This window comes from Diadema antillarum, unplaced genomic scaffold, assembly GCF_040938485.1.
Source record: "Diadema antillarum isolate AM-2024a unplaced genomic scaffold, OU_Dant_1.0 scf00000093, whole genome shotgun sequence".
Classification (NCBI taxonomy): Eukaryota; Metazoa; Echinodermata; class Echinoidea; order Diadematoida; family Diadematidae; genus Diadema; species Diadema antillarum.
In genome coordinates, this window is record NW_027270982.1 from 2,616,059 (window position 1) to 2,639,034 (window position 22,976).

General features: G+C 38.4%; 1 protein-coding gene across 1 annotated transcript in view; it reads left to right on the forward strand.

Annotated features, from left to right (window-relative positions):
- The window catches only part of LOC139718331 (dynein axonemal heavy chain 5-like), an 81,965-nt gene extending 74,918 nt beyond the window's left edge, over window positions 1-7,047 (forward strand). The window contains 9 exon segments of the mRNA XM_071629810.1: window positions 332-446; window positions 792-982; window positions 1,672-1,959; window positions 2,583-2,812; window positions 3,488-3,640; window positions 4,252-4,494; window positions 4,964-5,256; window positions 5,511-6,033; window positions 6,661-7,047. Coding sequence (XP_071485911.1) covers window positions 332-446; window positions 792-982; window positions 1,672-1,959; window positions 2,583-2,812; window positions 3,488-3,640; window positions 4,252-4,494; window positions 4,964-5,256; window positions 5,511-6,033; window positions 6,661-7,047 — 2,423 coding nt within the window.
- Window positions 7,048-22,976: the final 15,929 nt, after the last annotated feature.

Genomic DNA, 22,976 nt, shown 5'->3' on the forward strand with positions numbered 1-22,976 from the left:
AAAAAAAAAAAAAAAAAAAGAGGGGGAAAAGTTTTGCGTTAATGAAAACCTTGAATCTGACATCCATTTAGTTGCAACTTCTTCCCTTGATAGCTGAAGATGAATTTTGCAGTGTTGAAGTATCATGCTTTGTATTCAAGAGTCACGTGTCTAGGTCATCATATTGCATGAACAATGAAATTTTCTTTTGTTTTATTGACCGATGCCTGGTTGTGAGGTGCACTTACCTGCATTCTGTTCTCTCATATCAGAAGACTTCTCTATATATTATGTGCAATGAGTAGACATCATACTGAACTTCTACTCCTAAACCCTCTCCTATGTTTCACAGTCGCAACTCGTGGCAGCATCCTCTACTTCTTGATCACTGAGATGAGCATGGTGAACGTTATGTACCAGACCTCCCTCAAGCAGTTCCTTGGCCTCTTTGACATCTCCATGGCCAAGTGAGTAACATCAGTGGGAGATCAGTTAGACATATCATTTTCATCTTGTTTGTTCTTTTCCACAATTCATATGAGAAAGTTTACAACATGGTTTGAAAAATTTACAATGGTGCGAGAAGAGAGAGAATTAATGGTACATTGATTTAAAAAGCATATGAATATGGAAGTGAGTGTAAATGATGCTACAGGTATTACTTGCATTTAAGAACTTTTCAGAGATTTTCATTATGATTGTGTTATGTCTGTAAGCCCTTTACAGTAGTTTCGAAGTATGTCTATGATTTCATTTTGTGACCCAAAAGTAGTTACAGTTGTCATGGGTATTGCTCTCTGCTTTGTACACAGCTCTGCCAAGAGTCCCATTAACAGCAAACGCATTGCCAACATCATCGACTACATGACATTTGCCGTCTTCAAGTATGCAGCCAGAGGACTCTACGAGGCAGACAAGTTCATGTTCACCTTGCTACTGACCATCAAGATTGACCTTCAGAATGGAAAGGTCAAGCACGATGAGTTCATGACCCTCATCAAGGGTGAGTGTCGGTCAAACATTTTTCCTGTGGCTCATAGTTATTACTAGACTCATTGGATGCACTGCATTGCCACACAAACTACTGACTCTTAATTCTTGCTATCACATATATTGCGTATATTCAAATGGCGACAGTGCTATTTAATTTCCATAAAAATGAGTCAACAGTGCTGTGCTGGTGCATATTAAAAAGCTCTGTGATTGTACACGAAAAACACAGAGCATTTATCTGTAGCTAGAAACTACAATAGTTTTGCCGATTTTCTGAGCAATTGAAACATGCTGGAAAAAGAAATATCAACTGTAATCTCTGAAAATGCATTCCTACTGTGAAGTGACAAGAATGCTTTAGTCATGATGAAAAGGTAAAAAGTAGATGTGAATATGGTACAGACTGCTTACACGTGCTTGCTGCACAGTAACTCCGCATTACTGGAAGTGCACATGTGAATACTGAAAATGTGATGACCCTGCTTGACCTCCGCTTGTTGCACATGGGTGCGTTAGATCACCCCAATCATTTGCATGTGGCGTGCACCTAGCATATGGACCCAACCACCGGCCAGCAGCTAATTGTCAATATTTATATGCCATTCATCAAATTAAGTCATACAATATTCAATGTACATATCTGACTCTGACCACACCCACCCAAACAACCCACCTGCTCCCTCTTATACCCCCTACCAGGTGGTGCGTCACTGGACCTCAATGCCTGCCCGCCCAAGCCCAGCAAGTGGATCCTGGACATCACCTGGCTGAACCTGGTGGAGCTGAGCAAGCTTAAGCACTTCTCCGAGGTGCTCAACCAGATCAGCCGCAACGAGAAGCAGTGGAAGCACTGGTTTGACAAGGAGGCGCCGGAGGAGGAGACCATCCCCGACGGCTACCAGCAGTCCCTGGACGTCTTCCGCAAGCTCCTCCTCATCCGCTCCTGGTGTCCAGACCGCACCCTGGCTCAGGCCCGCAAATACATTGGTAAGACCTTATACCACTTGAAAATATACTGGGAGAGGAATGCTTACAAATGCTGACTGCATTGTATGTTTAGTGTGTTGTTGTTGTTGTTTGGAGGCATGTTCTGGCAGACATGCATGTGTAAAATCAGTGTAGACCAGAGATATTGGGCATGGTATTATGTATGTTTTATTCAGCTTATACTAAATGACACTTTTATCAAAATATAAATGATATTCAAATCTATCTATGAAGCCATAGTGCTTTCACAAACATGTAAATCGTAAAGCCAGGTCACTATAGGCTTTGTATATCTGATGTAGAATCCTGAGTTTTTTAAAAGACTGATGAAAAAATCTATTCAAAGAAACTACACTTAGGGGCAAGCAAATCTACAATATCTGTTTGTGTTCTTTGTAGTCATGAAAGACTGCAGAAGATTTCATGAACATCACTACATACAAACAAATAACATATAGCCTGTTTTGTTAGGCATTATTAACAAGCTCTGTTTGTTCATCTCTTTCTTTGCATTCTGACTATTGCAAGGTTTGATTTAGTTTTAATACCTTCGAATGAATTCATATGGATTGCATACCAATGAGATGCTAAATCTCTTGCTCCCCCAACCCCTGCTTCTTCAGCTGACTCCATGGGCCAGCGTTATGCCGAAGGTGTCATCCTAGACCTGGAGGGGACGTTTGAGGAGTCCGACCCTCGCAACCCGCTCATCTGCTTCCTGTCCATGGGCTCCGACCCGACCAACATGATTGAGAGCCTGGCCAAGAAGAGGAAGTTTGACTGCCGAGCCATCTCCATGGGCCAGGGCCAGGAGGTTCATGCTCGTCGACTTCTTCAGCAGTTTATGACAAATGTGAGAATGCTTCCCTCCCTTTCCCTACTCACTTATGTGCCAGCAGACATCCTTTTTTTTTAAATCCCTTTTGAAAAGAACAAAAAAGAAAGTTATGATGATGCTTGTAAAAAATTGAAAGATTGGTTGTTGCTCTCATCATAAAGAATAGATGAAGATGTTGATGCTTTAGTTTCAAAATATTTACATTTGTAACCATCATAGCAAGGGTGTGACCTCAGTATCAAAGGCACCTTTCCATGTTGATGGGACATTTTACCTACACTGTAGTTCTTGTGAAAAACCAGTGATTGAGATTTCTGCACCATTACTCTTACGCCTGTCTTTTTTTCTAAAGCCTGTTATCAACTTTATAATCATGTGCTGGACAGACGAAAACGAAAAAGATTTGACATGATCGTCGATTAAAATCCAAGTGTAGGGGCTCTTCTCCAATGGCCAGCATTGTTAAGTAGAATTCAGTTGAAGTTTAGATCACCACACACAACCAATCAAACAAGCTATGATATCAAGTACCTACCAGCAGGGGAAATGGTACTTGAGCAAGCTATAAGCATCAAGGAAACCTCACTGTTGAAGATTTTTGCAAGTGTTGTTTAGTGTCCAGAGGTTCAATGTCTCACTATTACGCAACAAGCATTTTACCACTCACCATTATTGTTCCTTGCCTTGCAGGGTGGCTGGGTGCTGCTCCAGAACTGTCACTTGTCGCTGGACTTCCTTGATGAGCTGATGGATACCATCGTTGAGACGGAGACCATCCATGATGACTTCCGGCTCTGGATGACCACTGAGCCCCACAAGAGCTTCCCCATCAGTCTGCTGCAGGTTAGTGGAAAAACAAAACAAAAAACAAAAACAATAACCTAAAACATGTACAAGACCATCAAACACTTGCACATATTACTTTAGTCATCCTCGGGCCATTGGATTCACATTGTTGAAACTGCCCAGATGGTTGTTACTCCTCACGCCCAGTCATCCTTCAATGAAAGGGTTTAATAGGTTTAGGATGATGCCCAATCAGTCATTAGATGTAAACATACTCATACTACTCACCAAATAGTATTCAGACAATTCCAGATCCCATTTATTGATGTTCATTATTGTTTCTGTTCATAGGCAAGAGAGTATATGTATCCTACCAAGATCTTTTCCAGTATAAAAAATATATGTAATCCTACGAGGAACGTACATGATACAGTGGACTCCCATTATAACAAAGTCCTCGGGACCAACAGTTTTCTTTGGTTATTTCAATATTTTGTTATGACCGAACAAATAAACAATAAAAATACATAGTGTGGATAACGTTGCATCTTGCATTTTATTTTGTTGTAACCGGAATTTCATTATAACCGTGTTCGTTATAAAAGGAGTGCACTGTATTGTACTTCAAGTTTGTGATGAAATGCCATTTCTTTTTGGACCATGTGCAGATGTGTATCAAGTTCACCAATGAGCCGCCCCAGGGAATCAAGGCGGGGCTGAAGAGGACCTATGCCGGCATCTCCCAGGACCAGCTGGACGTGTCCAACATGCCCCAGTGGAAGCCCATGCTCTACGCCACCGCCTTCCTCCACACCACGGTGCAGGAGAGGCGCAAGTTTGGCCCCCTCGGCTGGAACATCCCCTACGAGTTCAATGCCGCTGACTTCAGCTCCACCATCCAGTTCATGCAGGTGAGGGATCCCAGTGCATGACGAGATGTATTTGATTAACACCCAATGGGGTTTTCTCTTTGTCAGTATTGGCACACCTGGCTTGCTTTTTGTGCTCACAAGTTGACACTTGATAGAGATCTTATTGTCCTCCTTGTCCTTCTAAACCTACTATGTTGGCTTCTTTGCAAGACTGTGGTGCTGTGTAGCTATAGTGGGATATGGTCAAGTTTGTATGTTTGATTGTTGTTGTTTCATTATAGGGGAGGGAGGAGGATTGATAGAATGCTTATAAAATGGTTTGATGATTAGCACTCATGTGCATTTGTAAAAAAAGAAAAAAAGGTTTTATGGTACTCATTCCTACATTTTATAAATAGAACATTCTATGTTCATGCCATCTTGTGTATAACAAGTGGATTTAAAAAGGTCACTTTCTTAACATGGTGATAACTATATGAATGGCGTGATTTGACTTCTTCACTTCCAGAATCACTTGGATGACATGGATATCAAAAAGGGGGTGTCGTGGTCCACAGTCCGCTACATGATTGGTGAGATCCAGTACGGTGGTCGTGTCACTGACGATTACGACAAGCGCCTCCTCAACACCTTTGCCAAAGTCTGGTTCAGCGAGCAGATGTTCAGCCCCAACTTTGTGTTCTACAAGGGTTATGCCATCCCTAAGTGCACTGCCCCGCCACAGTACATTGAGTACATCAACAGCTTGCCCCTTGCTGACACACCAGAGGCCTTTGGTCTACACCCCAATGCTGATATCACGTACGTAGTCACAAAGTTATTGTAACTCATTATGGTTCAATCTAGTGCAAGTTAGTGTTTACCACCTTTACACTGTAAGTGGAAAGTGCAAAATCATACTTTATTTTTTCATAATGGTAGATATATTGCTCACTTCATGGATGTAGTGTTAAACTTACCATAGCAACTGCCTGTAAGAAAAGTTCAACTAAAGTCCTGCAAATAAGATGACTTAAGATGACATTATTTCCATAATAACAACATTATTTTAACAGATACCAGAGTAATACAGCCAAGACGGTGCTGGGAACCATCCTGAGCATCCAGCCCAAGGACAGCGGCAGCGGGGGCGGTGAGACACGCGAGGTCATTGTCAAGCGGCAGGCGGACGACATGCTGGACAAGCTGCCGGCGGACTACATCCCCTTCGAGGTGCGGCAGCGGCTGCAGAAGATGGGCGCCCTCATGCCCATGAACATCTTCCTGCGGCAGGAGATTGACCGCATGCAGCGGGTCATCTCCATCGTGCGCTCCACACTGACCGACCTCAAGCTGGCCATCGACGGCACCATCATCATGAACGAGAACCTGAGGGACGCCCTGGACAGCATGTTCGACGGCCGCATCCCCATCACCTGGAGCAAGATCTCGTGGGCATCCTCCACCCTCGGCTTCTGGTTCACTGAGCTGCTGGACCGCAACAAGCAGTTCTTCACCTGGTGCTTCGAGGGGCGCCCCAACACCTTCTGGATGACCGGCTTCTTTAACCCTCAGGGATTCTTGACAGCAATGAGACAGGTGAGGACAACCCCATGGCATATCTACATCCTACTGTAGATCTCTAAGGCCTCGTTTCCAAAAATGAAGAGTTCTTCTCCCCCATAACCTTTGGTAAAGTGGTCATAGAGATTGTTCTTCAACCAAATATGTTGTTTGTCATGAGAAATTAAGATCCTACATGTAAAATGTCTTGAGGTCTTTGGAGGAACTATCAAATAATTTGTGTCACGATGAATGATAATGTTTAACTAAGTATTAGTATTCTACCTCCAGTATGTATCGAAGTTTATCAAATACCTGATAAGTTTGATTGACAGCCTTGTATTCAATTGATTCACTCTAAACATATTTACTAGCTATACAGACTGGTGCATACATAAGTTAATATGACTGGAATATAAACAAAGTTCCCTTGTATCGTTTACATTTCTTCCATGATATAGCAAAGTTGCCAATTTTTGTTTTTATTATCTGCTATTTTCTTCAATAAAAGATGAAGTCTCTTACAAGTCCATGAAAAGATTTAGCTCAATGTAATTGTGTAATGAAGTTGCGCAACTAATTAGATGTTTAGGAACACTAATCTGTTATTATACCATGCACTGACTAAAAGATATTTTTGTGGCCATCTGTCTCCCACCCCAGGAGGTGACCCGTGCCCACAAGGGCTGGGCCCTGGACAGCGTGGTGCTGCACAACGACGTGACACGCTTCCTACGTGATGACATCAACCAGCCACCTCAGGAGGGCGTCTACGTCTACGGCCTCTTCCTGGAGGGTGCCAGCTGGGACCGCCGTGGCTGCCGCCTCATCGAGCCCAAGCCCAAGGTCCTCTTTGAGCCGCTGCCGGTCATCCACATCTACGCCATCAACAGCACGGCCGGGCGCGACCCACGCATGTACGAGTGCCCCATCTACAAGAAGCCCGTCAGGACGGACCTGACGTACATCGCGGCCGTGGAGCTGAAGACGACGCAGAACCCCGATCACTGGATACTCAGGGGAGTGGCTTTGCTCTGTGACATCAAGTAGACCCTATGGTCACCCCTATGGTCATTCCACTGGTCAACCTGCAGCTCAACCTTGCTCTATCCCTCTCCCCCTCTTATCTGCATTCCATGCTCGCCATCAGTCAAACACACTGCATCCAGTTTATGTCTTTGTCAGTTTGTCAGCAGTTATGCAGCATATGTATATGCATGCTATCTTCACCTCATGGTCACAAATATAGAACATATGAATACTTGTATATGCATGTATTATATTCTCGTAGTACACTCTTTGCCTCTGCATTACTTGTTACCACTTCAGAAGCCTCTTATTTCCTTTGTGCTCATGCTCTGTCATGCAGTTCTGTCTGAGTCATAAACACAAAGAATATGATTTATTTTTTAGAATATCGTACATCATTTCATATGAAGTTCATTGTGTAGTTAAAATATCATTAGTGTGCTAAAGTATATTTCTTTTCCTTTTACATCTAGGAAAGATTGAATTGGTATGTCTGTTTGACTGGTTAACAAATGTTGATATGACCTTAACATAGATACAGGTAGCTAAATTACAGTCGAGTTCACATCAGCCATAATTTTCATGTCATATAGTTTCACATCAATGTCCACACCCTTCTGGTTCAATAATTGATCAAGTAAAACAGTTCAACATTATTGCCAAATGCATGTGCCTTATGATCTGCATGTCTATTGTAAAAGTTTTCTTGTGCTGCATCCACATCAGCATGTGCATGAAAGCGATATTTTCCATTTTAATTTTCAAATGTCCCAAACTTGTTAACAGGTAATAGGATGCTTTCAACTTTCAAGATCAACAGACACAGTAATGTCAGTTGCTGTAATGAACAAATCAAGGTACTGTGTCGAAGCAGAAAACAAGCGAACAACAGTAAAACTTTTTTCTCGCCGGTATTCTGGACTGTAAATAAAAGTTCTTTTATTGAAAATGATGCTCTGTAGATTCACTGTAATGCAATCCTTCGCTGTTTCCTAGAAAATCTATATTCTGTTTGCTATCTTGCAGCCACAGGTGAGTATGAAAACCCATATAACTAATCATGTGCTCATGAAGTCTGATTGATATTCATGATTATGTAACAAAGCCATTATATACTTCCTATAGTTTTTTTTCCCCTTCATAAGGACAATAAATGCAACAAATTAAAGATGTGCCTCATCATGTAGAACAAGCAGTGCAGTAAAAGTGCATGCATATTTCAGTGTATTGCTCATCATATCATATATATATTAATATCCTCTGTGTGCTATTTTCCTGATGTATATACTGTTGTAGAGAGTTCTGCCATTGAATCATATTTCGTGCCTTTTTTCTTCATGGCAAATGTATTTATCAAAGCTTGCTATTTGATATTCAAGAAATCACACCTTGAAATTTGTATATCGCAATCTTTTATGAATTTATTTCTGTCCCTGTCTATGCCTCGCATGTTGCAGATGATTTCTCTAGCCTCATATCAGACATGTCATTGAGCGAATGCTATTCCAGTCTTGTATTCTATATCCATTGATTCAATCCTTCCCCATTTATGCGCCATTTCTATGTATTCATGCAAACAGTTACGTTGAACATGACATTCCCCTGACATCTGTCTATTGTATGCGATATAATTTGACTCTTCCAAATCATGCCTTTCTGAGAGAGTGAACGTGCATGCTGAGCATCCTATCGCCTTCATGAACTTCACTCTTACCTTATCCAGCATAGTCCTTCTCTGGATATAGAGTGCTACTTGACGTCACATTGTAATCTGACTCCTCTAGCATCAAAGTTGAAGGGAGTTTCAAGCTTGTCTTCAGTCTCTATGTGCTTCTTTATCATTTACTTCTCCAATTTTAATAAAGAAAGAACAGGAGAGTTGGGGAAAATGTCTGGTTTTTGTTTTTGTTTTTGTTTTTTTTTTCTGAAAGAAGTCCATTTTCTTTTATGCATCAAGAAACACTGCAATGTCTTTCATTTTATATCAGGTATTTTTTCACTGATAAGGGTATACTTTATCGTTAAAGATTGTGAGATCAATCGAACGAGAACAAGCCAAAAGATTGAAAACAATGACAAAGGTGTACATATGAGAATCTTCTGTCACAAAATGTTGAACATCACGTTGACTCATCTATACTACATTGTCAGGAGGTACTAAGACAAGGCCAGTTCTTAATGATTTGAGTCACACTAACATTCCAGTCGAACTGTATATCATCACTCTTCCCTCTATTGTTTATGCAGCTGCCACCAAGAAAAGATCAAGTTTAGAGAACAAATTCTATAGAACACTAAACTATGATGAGCAACCGTGTTATGTGGCAGTGTTCGTATCAATCAAGATAATTGAAATTATTGTGAGTGGTAGATGATACAATGTATACAACATATTTGTGTTTTAAATGCAAATTTGGAAAAGTAATCAAGTATCACAAAGAGAATGTTATTTCTTCATCATTTACTGTGTGTTTGTGTGTGCATTCTATGCTACTTATGTATTTAAGATTAGTGATTTCATGTTGAGGAAATTCCTTGATTTTCTCAATAGAATGCACTGAATTATATTTTGTATGTAGAGAGATCTATCGTGTATAGATGGGATTATTATGCCGAAAGGGGCAGTTGAACAAAATTATTAGATAGTATCTGCTGAGATGAGAAGTCCTTAGAATCTGAAAGGGAGATGTCCACATCAGAGTATAATTGAAATAAAATTTGTGTGTTTATGTCGAGTGAGTACATTCTATCTTCAACATTTTAACATTGCATAAGTGGATAGGTCAGTGTTGCCAATCACAGACCTCCCAACCATTCTGAAGTTTGAGGAAAGAATCTAAATTTTGACCATTCCAAGCTCTTGTTTCAATAGGACTTTCATATTTTTTTTTTTGGTAATGATTTTATAAAACGCTCCTATGGGAACCGCTCTTTCTTTCCTACTTTTGAACCAAATCATCCCTATTTTTTTAATTAGAAAGGTTGGGAGGTCTTCAATCATATCTGATATCACAAGAAAGTGTTTACAGTGATATAATTATGTGGCCTAAAAGAAATTGGTGTCATTAATTTAGTTCTGTCTGTCTCTCCACAACTGGTATAACTTTCCCCGTTGTGACCATAAAAGTGAACAATGAAATGCAATTTTCTGTGTGTAACTAATAGATCCTCTTATCAGCTAACATTGACGCAAATAAAATTTCTGTAGAATTATGTATTATGTTATCATAAATTGAGTTTGTGTACATACAAAATTTATAGTGAAAGCAAGGCAACTACTGAAGATGTATAGTTCTGTGTTCTCTTACGAAAAGTGGTGTGCCCACAGAACAATTTAGCTGTATATGAGAGCTAGAGGAGGTAGATGTTTCTGCTTTGCGTTTAGAAACAGTTCTTAAGTATTTTGCTTTCTTACTTTGTGAGATATTGTAGTGTTGTCACTCTTGCAGAATATGACGTGAATGTGGTTCATAGTTGAGATTCTGTCGTGTACTAACTGACACACATTTCGTATTTTGTGAACAAAAAGTCCTCTATTAAAAGTGGAGAGCGTGGCTGAGTATTTTGCGTGTGTTAGCAGGTAAAGTGTATCTGCCTTTTTTTTCTCTCTCTCTAGGAAACTTCTAGTTGGTTTTCTATTGTCAGTGTGATGTGCAGCAGTTTGCATTGATAAGCCTTTATCCTAACCAAATTTAACAGCATCGCGAGTGGCGTGTAGCTCTTGCCACGCGTATTTGATGAACTAATATTCCAATAAAAGACTGATCGCTCCATTCTTCACGTGTCTCATTATCTTCCCTTTGACTCTATGGTCTGCCAAGGTTGAGTGACGTCCTTAGAATTTATGATGGAACTGATATTAAAGCCTTATGAGCGACTAATTCATACCTGCCATAGTCATTTATATTATGTACAGTGGTGTGATGTGAGGACGTTGTGACGCTTCTGTCAAATCAATGCAGAATGACGTTAAATTTCAAGAATAAGCTTTGTTCATTTGCAGAACGTGTGAACCCAGACCACACGTCTGATTAAGACATCTTGGGCCGTGACCGTCCATTACAGTATATCTGATTGCTAGATTCGGTCCTGTGCAGTAGGCTGTTTGCTCTTGTCAATTTTCAGAAAAATTCCGGTTTGAGTGCTATATACGGAAGCTAAATCTTTAACACAATGAAACGCAACGAGAATGGAGAAGATGTATGGCCTGTCAGGAAGTGAAATGAAAAGAAGAAACCTTGACAGCGCGCAGACCGGTAAGAGTGTACACCTTTCATTAAAAGTAGGAAACTACGACACTACTATAGAAACTGTCATTTTGCTGAAGAGTGACTAGGGAAAAAAAAAAATATTGATAATAGGGACGACACTACTATAGAAACTTGTTTTGTTGAAGAGTGACTGTAGGAAAGAAATCAGTAATGGACGCAGGAAAATAAGGAGATGTGAACCAATCATTTTTTAGATTTAAATCACGCAGTCGATTACGTGACTTATTTGCCATCTCGGGCGGGCGTTGCTCTGAATTCAAAGACACGAAGCGTGATAGAGCGGATATTTACCTAATTCTTCAGCTTTATTAACACATGAGAAGTCAACATGAGCCTGCTTCGCGTTTACGCTAACGAGAGATTTTGTTTACCACTGCAACCTGGTTCATATTATTTCCTGCAAACTCGGTGCACTCTCAGTTTGCGCTGTTGCCTTACCTCATCTAGAAAACAGAAACCTGGAGCCGTGATGAAGATATCTACACACAAAACAACTTCACATTCAACTCCACACCATGTTACAAGCTTGCTATATCAAGTAGATTGACGTATAGTCATATCGGAAATTGGTTCCATTAAAATCTTACATGAAATGAAAACTCACGTTTTCAAGACAACGGGATATTAATAGCAACCACGTAATATTTCAGTTAGATGAGATGGTTGTATCATGAATTCCAAATTTTCCATTGACCTACAACGCGTCACCAGATTTCCATTTTTTGACGTAAAATATCCAAAAGCAAATTTACGTCTTTTGCATTAAATGCGCTGCATTGCAATAACCGAGCAAATTCGACTTTTAAAGGGAAAGACTTGTATTTGTTACACAAATGGCTACGGACAGTACGATTTTTTAAATCTATTTTTTTTTTTTTTTGCACATGCCAAATCACTTCAGCTAATTTGAATAATATGCAGTTAGTACATACATAAAACACTGTTTTATACAGTTTAAAAGCCAACTTTAAATGGCATGTAAATATGAGTGTGAAAATTGGGAAAGGTATATAGGGACTTCAAAGGACTCGGCGAGAGAGAACGAAGTCATATGTCACTCGAAACGTTTCTTGAAGTGACGGAATTGGTGTTTTTTCACGAAAAGCTAAGAGCAAGTTTGTGTGTAATACGTGTAATTCGTGAATTAGAGAATTGATCTCTCGAATGTTGTCAACTCACCCTGTAAAACGCCACAGTTGTGTTCAGACATGTTGCCAGTAGCAACGACAGTGCTTCAAGAAGAGTTCAAAGCTTCAGGCTGCAGATCAAATTTCCCGATTATAATCCTCCCCGTGCGCTAGCTCGCACTACTTCAGCTCGTATGTGTCTCCAAGAAAGGCTGTTGTAGGCCTGCTCGGGTTGATTTTCTGAAAAACAGAAACGATCCCCCACCCCACTTGAACCAATAGTACCCTTGCTGGAAGAGTAATGCAGTCATGTATGTGAATTTCAATTCAATCATGTATGTTGTGTTATTAAGTTCATATATATATATATATATAATACGTGTGTATATACATGTATATGATATAATAAAAATTAGACAATTTGTATAGCGCAGCTACAATAAAAATATACTCGACTGCGCTGATGTGATAAAAGCCGCTGAAAGAATATTGTTCAATTTAGCTCTTGCTTTCCGAGGATAAGCATCCCCCCCCCCCCCCCCCCCCCCCCGACTAAATACCCGTTAGTGACAGGGTAGAGTAAAGATTAGGGTTAGGATTAGGGTCAGAAGTTAGAATTTGGGTTAGGAGAATTAGGTTCAAGATTAGGTATAGGGTCAAGGAAAGGATCTGGGGTAATTGTCCAGGGGTTATTGTCCTAGAACTCTGCGTCCCATCAAGATCAGCACAAAAAAAAAAAAAAAAAGAGTTCAAATCATCATCAGAATGTCTTCCAAAATAACAAGGAGTCGCGAGCTGATCATGAGCGCTTTGCTATAAAAACTAACCCTACCATGACAAATCAAGGTCTCTTATCAAATCAAATAATGATCCCAGGTTTGATTAAATGCGCACATAATTCACATTTTTTCAATAGGCTGTGTCTCATTCTACCCATAGCTATCTTTAGGGGGAAAAGCCCAAAACAAACAAACCAACAAAACGAATTCGCATGGACAAAAAGACCAGACATTCAAGTAAAGGATGAACAAATATTTCGAAAACATGCACGCATTGCGAGATGCTGATATTTTCTTTCGATCTGCACTTAACTCAAAATGAAATCTATAGTAGTCTTTCCTTTTCAATAGAGATTTCATACATTTCTTTTGAAATTCAGATCAATAATCTTCCCTGCAGGTATATAATTTAGCAGAGTCGAGCAAAACCTTTCATCAGAATTTCCAGGGAATCCAAGAAAAGATGAATGGATGTACAAAATGATGTGGACACAAGTTATTTTCCTTATTCAGTCCACTTAAAAAAAAAAATGCACATCCAGACATCCCGATCACAATTACGCTGCTCAGTCAATTCATTGGACGCGAATCACTTTAATATGAATTACTTTATTACTTTTAAAGAGAGAGATTTCAATGGCCTCGTCAAACACATATTGATCGAAGAGAGCTGCTTGACTAATGGCCCCCGTTCTTCTCTTTCTCCCACCTCTCTATTAAATCATGGAAGTTCATGGTATCGATTGAGAGATTTCAACAGAAGTCGGTAATAGAATCAAACCATTACTTTCATACTTCATTCAAACTGCTCTGCGATTCGAACGTTGTCCAGCTAGATAAAGTCCTCTTTGAAAAAGAGACTAAAATGGGATCTTGCTGACGTTCTGCACGATTGTCTCCACGTACCTTAGTATTGATTTATTTGAAGAAAAAGCTTTTCAAATGATTCGCATTGACCAGTGGGAGTAGACTCTTCCAAGACTACTTCTACTTGTTTGTTTTCTTACAGTCTTCAGGAAGCAATGTGCCCTGAAGTACATTAAAAAAAAAAGAATAAACCGAGTTTTAAGACATTTATAAGAGTCATCTTCAAGGAGTTACTTGATTTTATAATTCACAGGAATTACAGGCCGGCTGTATTTGAAATTATAAGAACAGTTATTAATAAACAGGCAGAAAAGAAGTCAAAAGTATTATTCAGGTGTAGACATTTTGATTATAATCAAAGGATAACAGTGTATAAGCCACTGATGGAGCTACCCTGGGTAAAGAATACTAAATAGATAGATAGATAGATAGATAGATAAATAAATAATTCTTTAATAAATTAATTAATCAATGAAGGATAAGTTTACCCAATTAATCTTTGTGTGGATTGAGTGAATGCTGTAATATTGAATAGTTGAACATACGAAATATCGGTGACAGTTTGAAAAAAAATATGACAATCCATTCGAGAGTTATTAATTCTTAAAGCTTAGGTGGATCGCTGGTTGAGAAGACAACAGTTTGTGACGTCACTGCTTGATACCAATTATAAAGAAATGATTATCATAATTAAACATATTTCCATATTTCTAGTAAAATGCAAGAGCACTTCACTAACCTCTTTCAGAAAACAGGGGAACAATATCGCCCTTAATATGTGTCAGTTATACACATCGAGGGAATGCGTACTTTTCACAGAAAAACAGTGGAATTGTCTGAATATTTTCTTACACCTATATCCTGTAGTGATGCCACACTCCATAGTGTATTTATCCGACGGTGGCGGCACTGAAACTTTGAAAATTCATAACTTTTGAATGGAATGTCCGATTTTCCTCAAACTTCGCTGATGTGTTCAACCTTTATTGCCGCGCATTATCTCAATTCACACGTTATTGTGTTTGGATGAACTATTGCATAATAAAGATACTACTATTTGTTTTCTTTGACAAACCTTTGCTTTATAGAAAACACAAGCGCGATTATCATTTTTCGCTAATGGTATTGCTAACATTAAAATAAAATCTGGCGTCAATCACACAATGTACTGCAAGCATAGCACTGTCGTCATTACCAACGTAAGAGAAGACATGGTTTTATCATGCTGAAACCATTAATACGTGGCAGGAAAAGAAAACGATGTTTAAAGAGATGCATCATACGGAACTATTAAGTGCGTTCTAAGCTGCTATTAAGTAATACATCTGTACTAAGATATGATACTAAGATGCCAAGAAGCGGATACGCAAACCAATATAGGCCTACAATATCAATAAAGACACCTGTATGATTATATTTAAAACACCATCATTCATTCATAAACTTTCGAGCACAACGGATCCATATGCAACTCTGGTTGTGCAGTGAGGCACAATTTCTATAACTGAGTGACCGTCTGAAAATAAATCACACCCCTTGCAGTTAAATGTATAAATGCTGATATATCTTGAGTCTTACCAGGTCGTCACAACACTATACTTACATTAACCCCAAGTGGATTATCATTAAGCCATTCAAAATTCTGATTCTGCTATTATTCGCATATTATGAAAATTCCAATGTTGATGAATGCATGAACGCATGCATTTTACTGGCAGGAGAAAGCAAAATAGCGCTTTCTGCTTTTCTGCTAATAATGTTTGAACTCAGCAGATTGGTGGCTAATTCCCACTTTTGAAAAATACTTGCTTAACCTGATTGCTTTGTGGAACAAAATCACGCCACACCGTAACGATAACAATGGTAATGACAATGACAACAATATTGATAACAAGGCTAATATGTATACTGTCATCATTACCATTATTGTAATAAAAGACATCACATGCGTATGAAATGAGCTTATTATAGTAAAGTAAATGTCGGAGACTCTCGTTCGAAAGAGCGAACAAACTTCGATAAAGAAAATTCTGATTGATCAGTGTTGATATTTCTGTCGCCGTACAGACGGTATGATACGTCATATAATCACGCCACAATCAAGTCATTCTTCAACTCCGTCTGTTCAGGTAATTAACTTTCCATCCTAATCAGGAGATTTCAGGATGTCAGAATAATTTCTGCAAAAGGAAGCGTTTTCCCCATCACGAGGATCTAAAATCGCCAGTCCTTGATAATCAACATGCATTGTGTGGCCACTAAACAAATACTAGTTTGTTGTTCTTTGTTTTGTTTGGTCTTACCCCGTGTACAGGCCGCGGTTAGCAAATTCAAGAAGATGCATTTTCTAACACGCAAACAGGTCACACCAAACGTTGTTTAATAATGATGATAATAATAATAATAATGATAATAATAATAATAATAGTAATAATGATAATAATAATAATAATAATAATAATAATGATAAGAATAGTGGCTACTTGTATAGCGCACAGGTCCACCTTTCAGTGCTCATGGCGCTTCAAAAATGAAAAGATAGATATAAACATGTATCCATATACAAACATGAAAACAGAGAAGAAAAAGGCAAACAACAAACAAACAAACTCATACTAGAAAAGAATACAACTGTTCCGAACATTATAGACAGCAATTATAGTTCTCAGTGTGAGAGGAACAGATACGTTTTACGTTTGGATTTGCATGTTTCTGTAGATGACAGTTGCCTTAACTGAATAGGTAATTGATTCCACAATTTTGGTCTCATAACGGAGAACGCACGATCACCTATTTCACGTTTTAATCTGGGTGTTTTGAATAACAATGCATCTGATGATGAACGTAATAACTATATGTTTCGTGTCGGATTGTATTATTGAACAGTCACGTAGGTATACGGGGGAAAGAGAATGAACTAAATGATGTACTAATAACAGAATCTTGAAAATAATCTTTTTTTTTCTACAGGTAACCAATGTGAGGAACGGAGAATTGGTGACATGGAATCAAACTTATTAGTAAAAGTTAATAACCGGGCAGCAGAATTTTGCAACCGTTGAAGTTGTTTGACACCATTTTTTTTTTTTTTTTTTTTTTTGGGGGGGGGGGGGGGGGGGGAGATTACACAATGTAACGAATTTGAAAAATCCAACCGAGAAGAAATCAAAGCATGAATAAGTATCTCAGCGAATAGATACTTAACAAGTGTGAAATGCTGTATATAAAAACCAGATATTCATCTGTGCAATGATTACGAGATGTGACACTTTTTAAAGAGACAACTACTAGTATATTTGAAGCTGTTGTCTTACCTGTTAAACAATTGCCTGCCGGGGTAGAGGACATTCTTTACTAGTATACTAAACTTTGGAAGCTAAAAGTTTTTTATTTTAAGTTTTCTAAAATTAGGGTTTTGTTTTGTTTGTTTGTTTGTTTTTAGGTCAAAACCAAATTCTGTTGTAACAGACAGGCGCAGATATAATGCAAACACGAGTTTTTTTTTCAAGGTGAAAGGCAAAACACATTCTCCATCTGTAGAACATGTAGCTATACTCTGTTATGGGTTGTCCTGCTGACAAACAAGCAACAACAAAAAACAAAAACAACAATAAAACCATGACAATTTGATGGTAGATGGAGAGCAAATAACACATTTGGAAACCAAACTTGCAACTATTGTGTGATAGCTACGGGTGTGAAATTATGAAATTGTTGGGCTCCAAAAATTTCAAAGTACGTGGCTTTGTCTACAAGATGGCCCTATATTTTGTGTAATCCACTGATTTCGCTGTCTCTCCGCCTGTCTGTCTGTCCATCCGTCTACCTCTCTTTCCTTTAACCAATCCTGTAATCATTGCCTTTGGTTACAAAAGCATGCATCGCTGCAAATCTCGAATTTCAGAAATCTCCAAAAACTTCCTCAAGATCTCTGTGACACATCATTTCTTTTAAACCAACTCTTAGAGAACTGATTCATCGGTGTTTACTCATTGTATCTGAATAGCAAGGTTTTACTTCGAGGTTTATTGGTAAAGAGTTCTCTAAACACATCCAAAAGTTATATTTACCTGTGACGACGGGCTGTCATCTTTCTCAAACGATAGCTAATTGGCAACTGATGATTTGGCGCCAATCAGCAATCACCCAGGTGTGACATCCGAGTGATAGCGCCATCGTAAATGTCAGACAGTTGGTATGTACCCCCATCCCGGTTCATGTTGTGGGGGTTCTTTTAATCCAAATGGCCTCCCTGATCCATCGTTTGAGAAAGATGACAGCCCGTCGTCGAAACTGTCACAGGTAAATACAACTTTTGGATGTGTTTAGAGAACTCTTTACCTATATTTATCAACCATCCTTATGAACTTATTTCGCAATTTACTTCGAGGTTGTTGTTTTTTTAGCTGCTCTACCGAGGAGCACTGCCACGTAAGACATACAAAAAATGGATATAGATTGATACAATTGAGACCAAAATGGGCGAACGGTTTCTGATGAAAACTAGACGTAAATCTATAACATTACAATCACACTTAAAGGACAGGTTCACCTTCATATATTGTACCTGTGGAATGAGCGAATGCAGCAATATTAGTAGGACACATCAGTGGAAGTTTTTGAGGGAAATCAGTCAATCCATTCAAAAGTTTGGAATTTTTGAAGTTTCTGCGCAGTCACTACTGGATGTGAAGACTATACAGATGATGATGTCACATGCGTAGAACGTGATAAGGAAAATATAAAGGGGATTTTTAAAAATGATTATTTGAAAAAAAAATACACATTCCCCCGACTAGTCACTGAGGTATGTTAAGGGTAATATTATTTCCCCGCCATCTGCCTTTGAAAGTGACAAGTCAAGTGTTCTTTCACTATGCGAGAAAAGAAAAAATCATATAATTGTTAAATTCTCTTCTTTATATCGTTCTACACACAAGCTGTAGTAGTCTTTCTCATCCAGTGATGGCGGCACTGAAACTTCAAAAATTCAAAACTTCTGAACAAATGTTCCGATATCCCCCAAGCTTTCACTGATGTGTTCTATTAGTATGGCTGCATTCTCTAAATTCACATGTATATGAAGGTGAACAGTCCTTTAAGTGTTCAGCTCGACCAGGAGAAGAAAAGTGAAGAAGAAGAAAAAAGAAACACTAAAGGACACACGTGTTTTACTGGAGAGTGACGTATTCAATTTAATACACAATTGGGAGTGATAGGCATACCTTGTTTTGAGTCTATCGAACAAAGTTATGCTATCAGCTTGCGCGCCTATCGATTGAAGAAGAAAAAAACCTATACAACTCTCAATCTCCTTCCAACATGCTTTGAATCCACGTGTAGAAAGACAAGCCTTGTGCCTGGTAGCTTTATAAAGGCAAATGCCTCAGTTTAAATCTGTATATAACACAAGGCTCTGTTCACCCTATACATGGAGGTCATGCTATTTCCTGCAATGATGTTATCACTCCTGAGTACACTGGCGATTGTAGGACATCGATTCCTCGTCCTTCGTCTCGATCCATTTTGGTAATCGACGTCTCGTGACGGCAAGGCGGTCGATCGCAGCTTGCATCTTGCTTTGGACCGTCGTCATCGCTTCGTTCAATCTACTGTACCAGTATGCCGACAACATCATGGCCTCTTTGGGACTCATGCCGCTTGTTAACATCTGTTCACTCCTTTTGGCAACTTTCTGCTACCTCGCGATATATATTAGAATTGCATCGATATCTCAAGGTATCGGCCTTTCCGATATATCCCTCAAGCGTCGGGCGAAGAACCAGATGAAAGTGCTCGTCACCTTCGGCTTGGTGATTGGATCAACATTTGTGTGCTAGGTTCTGTGGTGGGTGGTGTTGCTCTTGTCTTACTACGCATCGCAGGTTAGAGGACCGTGGTCCATACCTCTTTCGGAAGTTGGTATATGGTTGCTGTCCCTTAACGGGGTCTTGAATCCGGCCATGTACTGGCTGCGTCTGATGGAATTTCGAAATCGGCTGACAAAATGTTTCAGAAGTTCTAAACCTGAAGAGGAAACTCGCGTGTCATCAATTTTCGGTAACAGCTCGAACAATACGATCACCAACGCTACCAAGAGACGAAAATAATTTAGACTTGCATACAGTGACGTTCATATTCAGCTAAGAATTTAAAAGACTACTGAAAAGTACATGTAGATTAAGACTGCGATTTGCCATTAAATGGATATTGGGAATAGCTTCCCCAAGCGAATTTAAAGGCATAATTTACCATTTGCAGGTGAAACAAAAACCCAGCATTAGTGCTTTAAAAGAGTTCTACAATGTAAATTAGGGATAGAAACATTCACTGTAAAAATTTGAATCGGTAAAAAGTATTGTTAAATATACAAAATGTGAACAATAGTTACAATAAAAATGTGTCCAGACTAAACCGTTTTACAGTTACGGTTTATTGAGAAAAATACAGATATTTCCTTATATTTTAGGATTTATTACAACAATTTTATATGATGGGATGTTTTGTGGTACAACAGAACTACACATATGCATTAAATGTTATATCTTGAAAAAAAAAATGTAAGTCACTGTTCCCAAAGGTAAACAGGACCTTTAATGTGAAGGGGGGGGGGGTTGGGGTATGGAAATACGTGTTATTTAACTCTATCAGCGTTTTGGCAAAAACAAAAAGGAAATGGATTTGGACTATAAGTCCCTGAAGGTAAGATCGCATTGATCGATCAATATAATGGTGTAGACCAACAATTTATTTTGAAATTAGATTTGTCATTGACTAAATTATTAGTATTAAAGTATTGAAAAAGCATATAGGCCTGAGGCCTAAACGTGTGCCAGTCGCCCTAAACATTTGTGCCTAAGCTTGTCAGATATATAGTGCATAAATTGTCTCAGTAAAACTGTTCAGTTTAAAAGAAAAAAAATTGTATCATCGCATCCTGTCTTCTTGTGTTATCAATGCCTGAACATTCGGACCATTTGTACGTGTATGCGGCATGCGGGGCATACAAAAACGTTTGAACCTGCTGTGATAGGTGTGAAATTAACCTGAACTCAATTGTAAGTCATGTGGTAGTGCCCCTCGGTTGAGCAATTTAAGGAACTAAAGGGAATGCCCTGGTACACATAGGTACAAGTAGTAGATACTGATAAATCAATTCTGTAAGAGTTTGTTTGCTTGTATGTTTGTTTCTAAGTGTGACAGAGATGATGATAAAACTATATTTGGGAGAGGGGAAATAATAGATTTTGCAGGGGTGCATGCCTTTGTCCCCCCAAAAAAGCTAAAGACTACAAAATCTGAGAGAGAGAGAAAAAAAAGATAAATAAAAGATCAGTGGATTGGACACAGTAGGGTCGTCTTGTAGACAAAGCCATTCACTTGTAGAGTCTTTGAATTATATAATTTCACACCCCTATTGCGATTACGCCATAACTATGATAACTGCAAGCTTGGTTTCTAAATACATTTCAGTTTGCTTCACATTGGCCGTCAGATCGTCAAAACTTTTCAACATAAAACAGTGTATCAACACGTTCTACAGATCTGATCAGATCCGATTCTAAAGCTAAAAAATCTAGAAACCTTCGTCATAACATTGTCTGATTAATGTACCTGCGAAATAGAGAAATGTATCCCCTCAACAGTTAAGACAAAAACTTTGAATATAGTTGTCTCCATAGAGTGTCATATCCCGTTCGTAATCCATATAGACTCAGCAAAAAAAGAAAAAAGAAAGAAAGAAAGAAAGCAAACACTTTTTCAAGTTTATATTTCTCATAGAATTTTTGACTAAATGTTAATGTACTATATGCCATATGAAAGGTAATTTCAATGGGTATGAAGTGAGCAAGTCAATAAAAAGGGTCACTTTACGCATGAGTAAACACGTTTGTTTTTGTTTGTTTTTCCCTTCCAAGACACAAAAGTAAAACTTGCAAAATTGGATGTCATTCATGCGTAAATGCTCTTCCATGTACTAGTAAGATCAAAAGACAAATTTAAGACAATGAAAAAAAAATGTATTCAGTTGCAAAAATATACCTATGATCTCTCTAATATCCTCGAAGTCCAAAAGATCAATAAATGCTTAAAAAATGGAGGGAAATGAAGAATTTTCTGTAATATCCAAATTCAAAATGAAATGATAGAAGAAGCAAAATATTGACAAAAATGGTAGGATTTGGAATTGATTTCTAAAATTGAGAAAATAATTATATTTAGTTCTTGAATTTGTCACATGAATTCTTGAATTACTACATGGAATGAATTAATTATTTTGTTCATTTTATCATCTTTATAACTTTACTCCCTATGCCATTTGAAGTTTGAGTTGACAGATAATTCTTATATCCTCCTGAAGTTTCCTACTTTGGTATTGTTTGAGGTTATAAAGAGATAAAGAGAACCAAAACTTATTTTTTTAATTTCATTCATGTCTCTCATTGTCTTTCGTTATCATTGTTATCTTGAAGGGCATTTGCAAATGAAAGATAATTTGTAAATTTTTCATATTTTTACTACCGTGCGATGAAGGACAAAAACAAAGGCATTCACTCATGCGTAAAATTCCCCCTTATATTGACCTACTAGTTTGATAGGCAATTACTCTCTAAAAAATCGAGTGAAAATATTCACTCTTAAAGGAGTGAATACAAAAAAGAGTGAATTTCAAGTGAAAATGTTCATTTTCACTCATTTTGGAGTGACCTCAAGGATCACTCGAAGATTTTGGAGTGATCCCTGAGGTCACTCTAAAACGAGTGAAAATGTTCCTAAATTCAATCTTTTTGTATTCACTTATTTAAGAGTGAATATTTTCATTCGATTTTTTTTTTTTTTTTTAGAGAGTAGATTACTTTTGGTATGGTATGTAATAAATTGATTTTCATGAAAATCTTCTATGA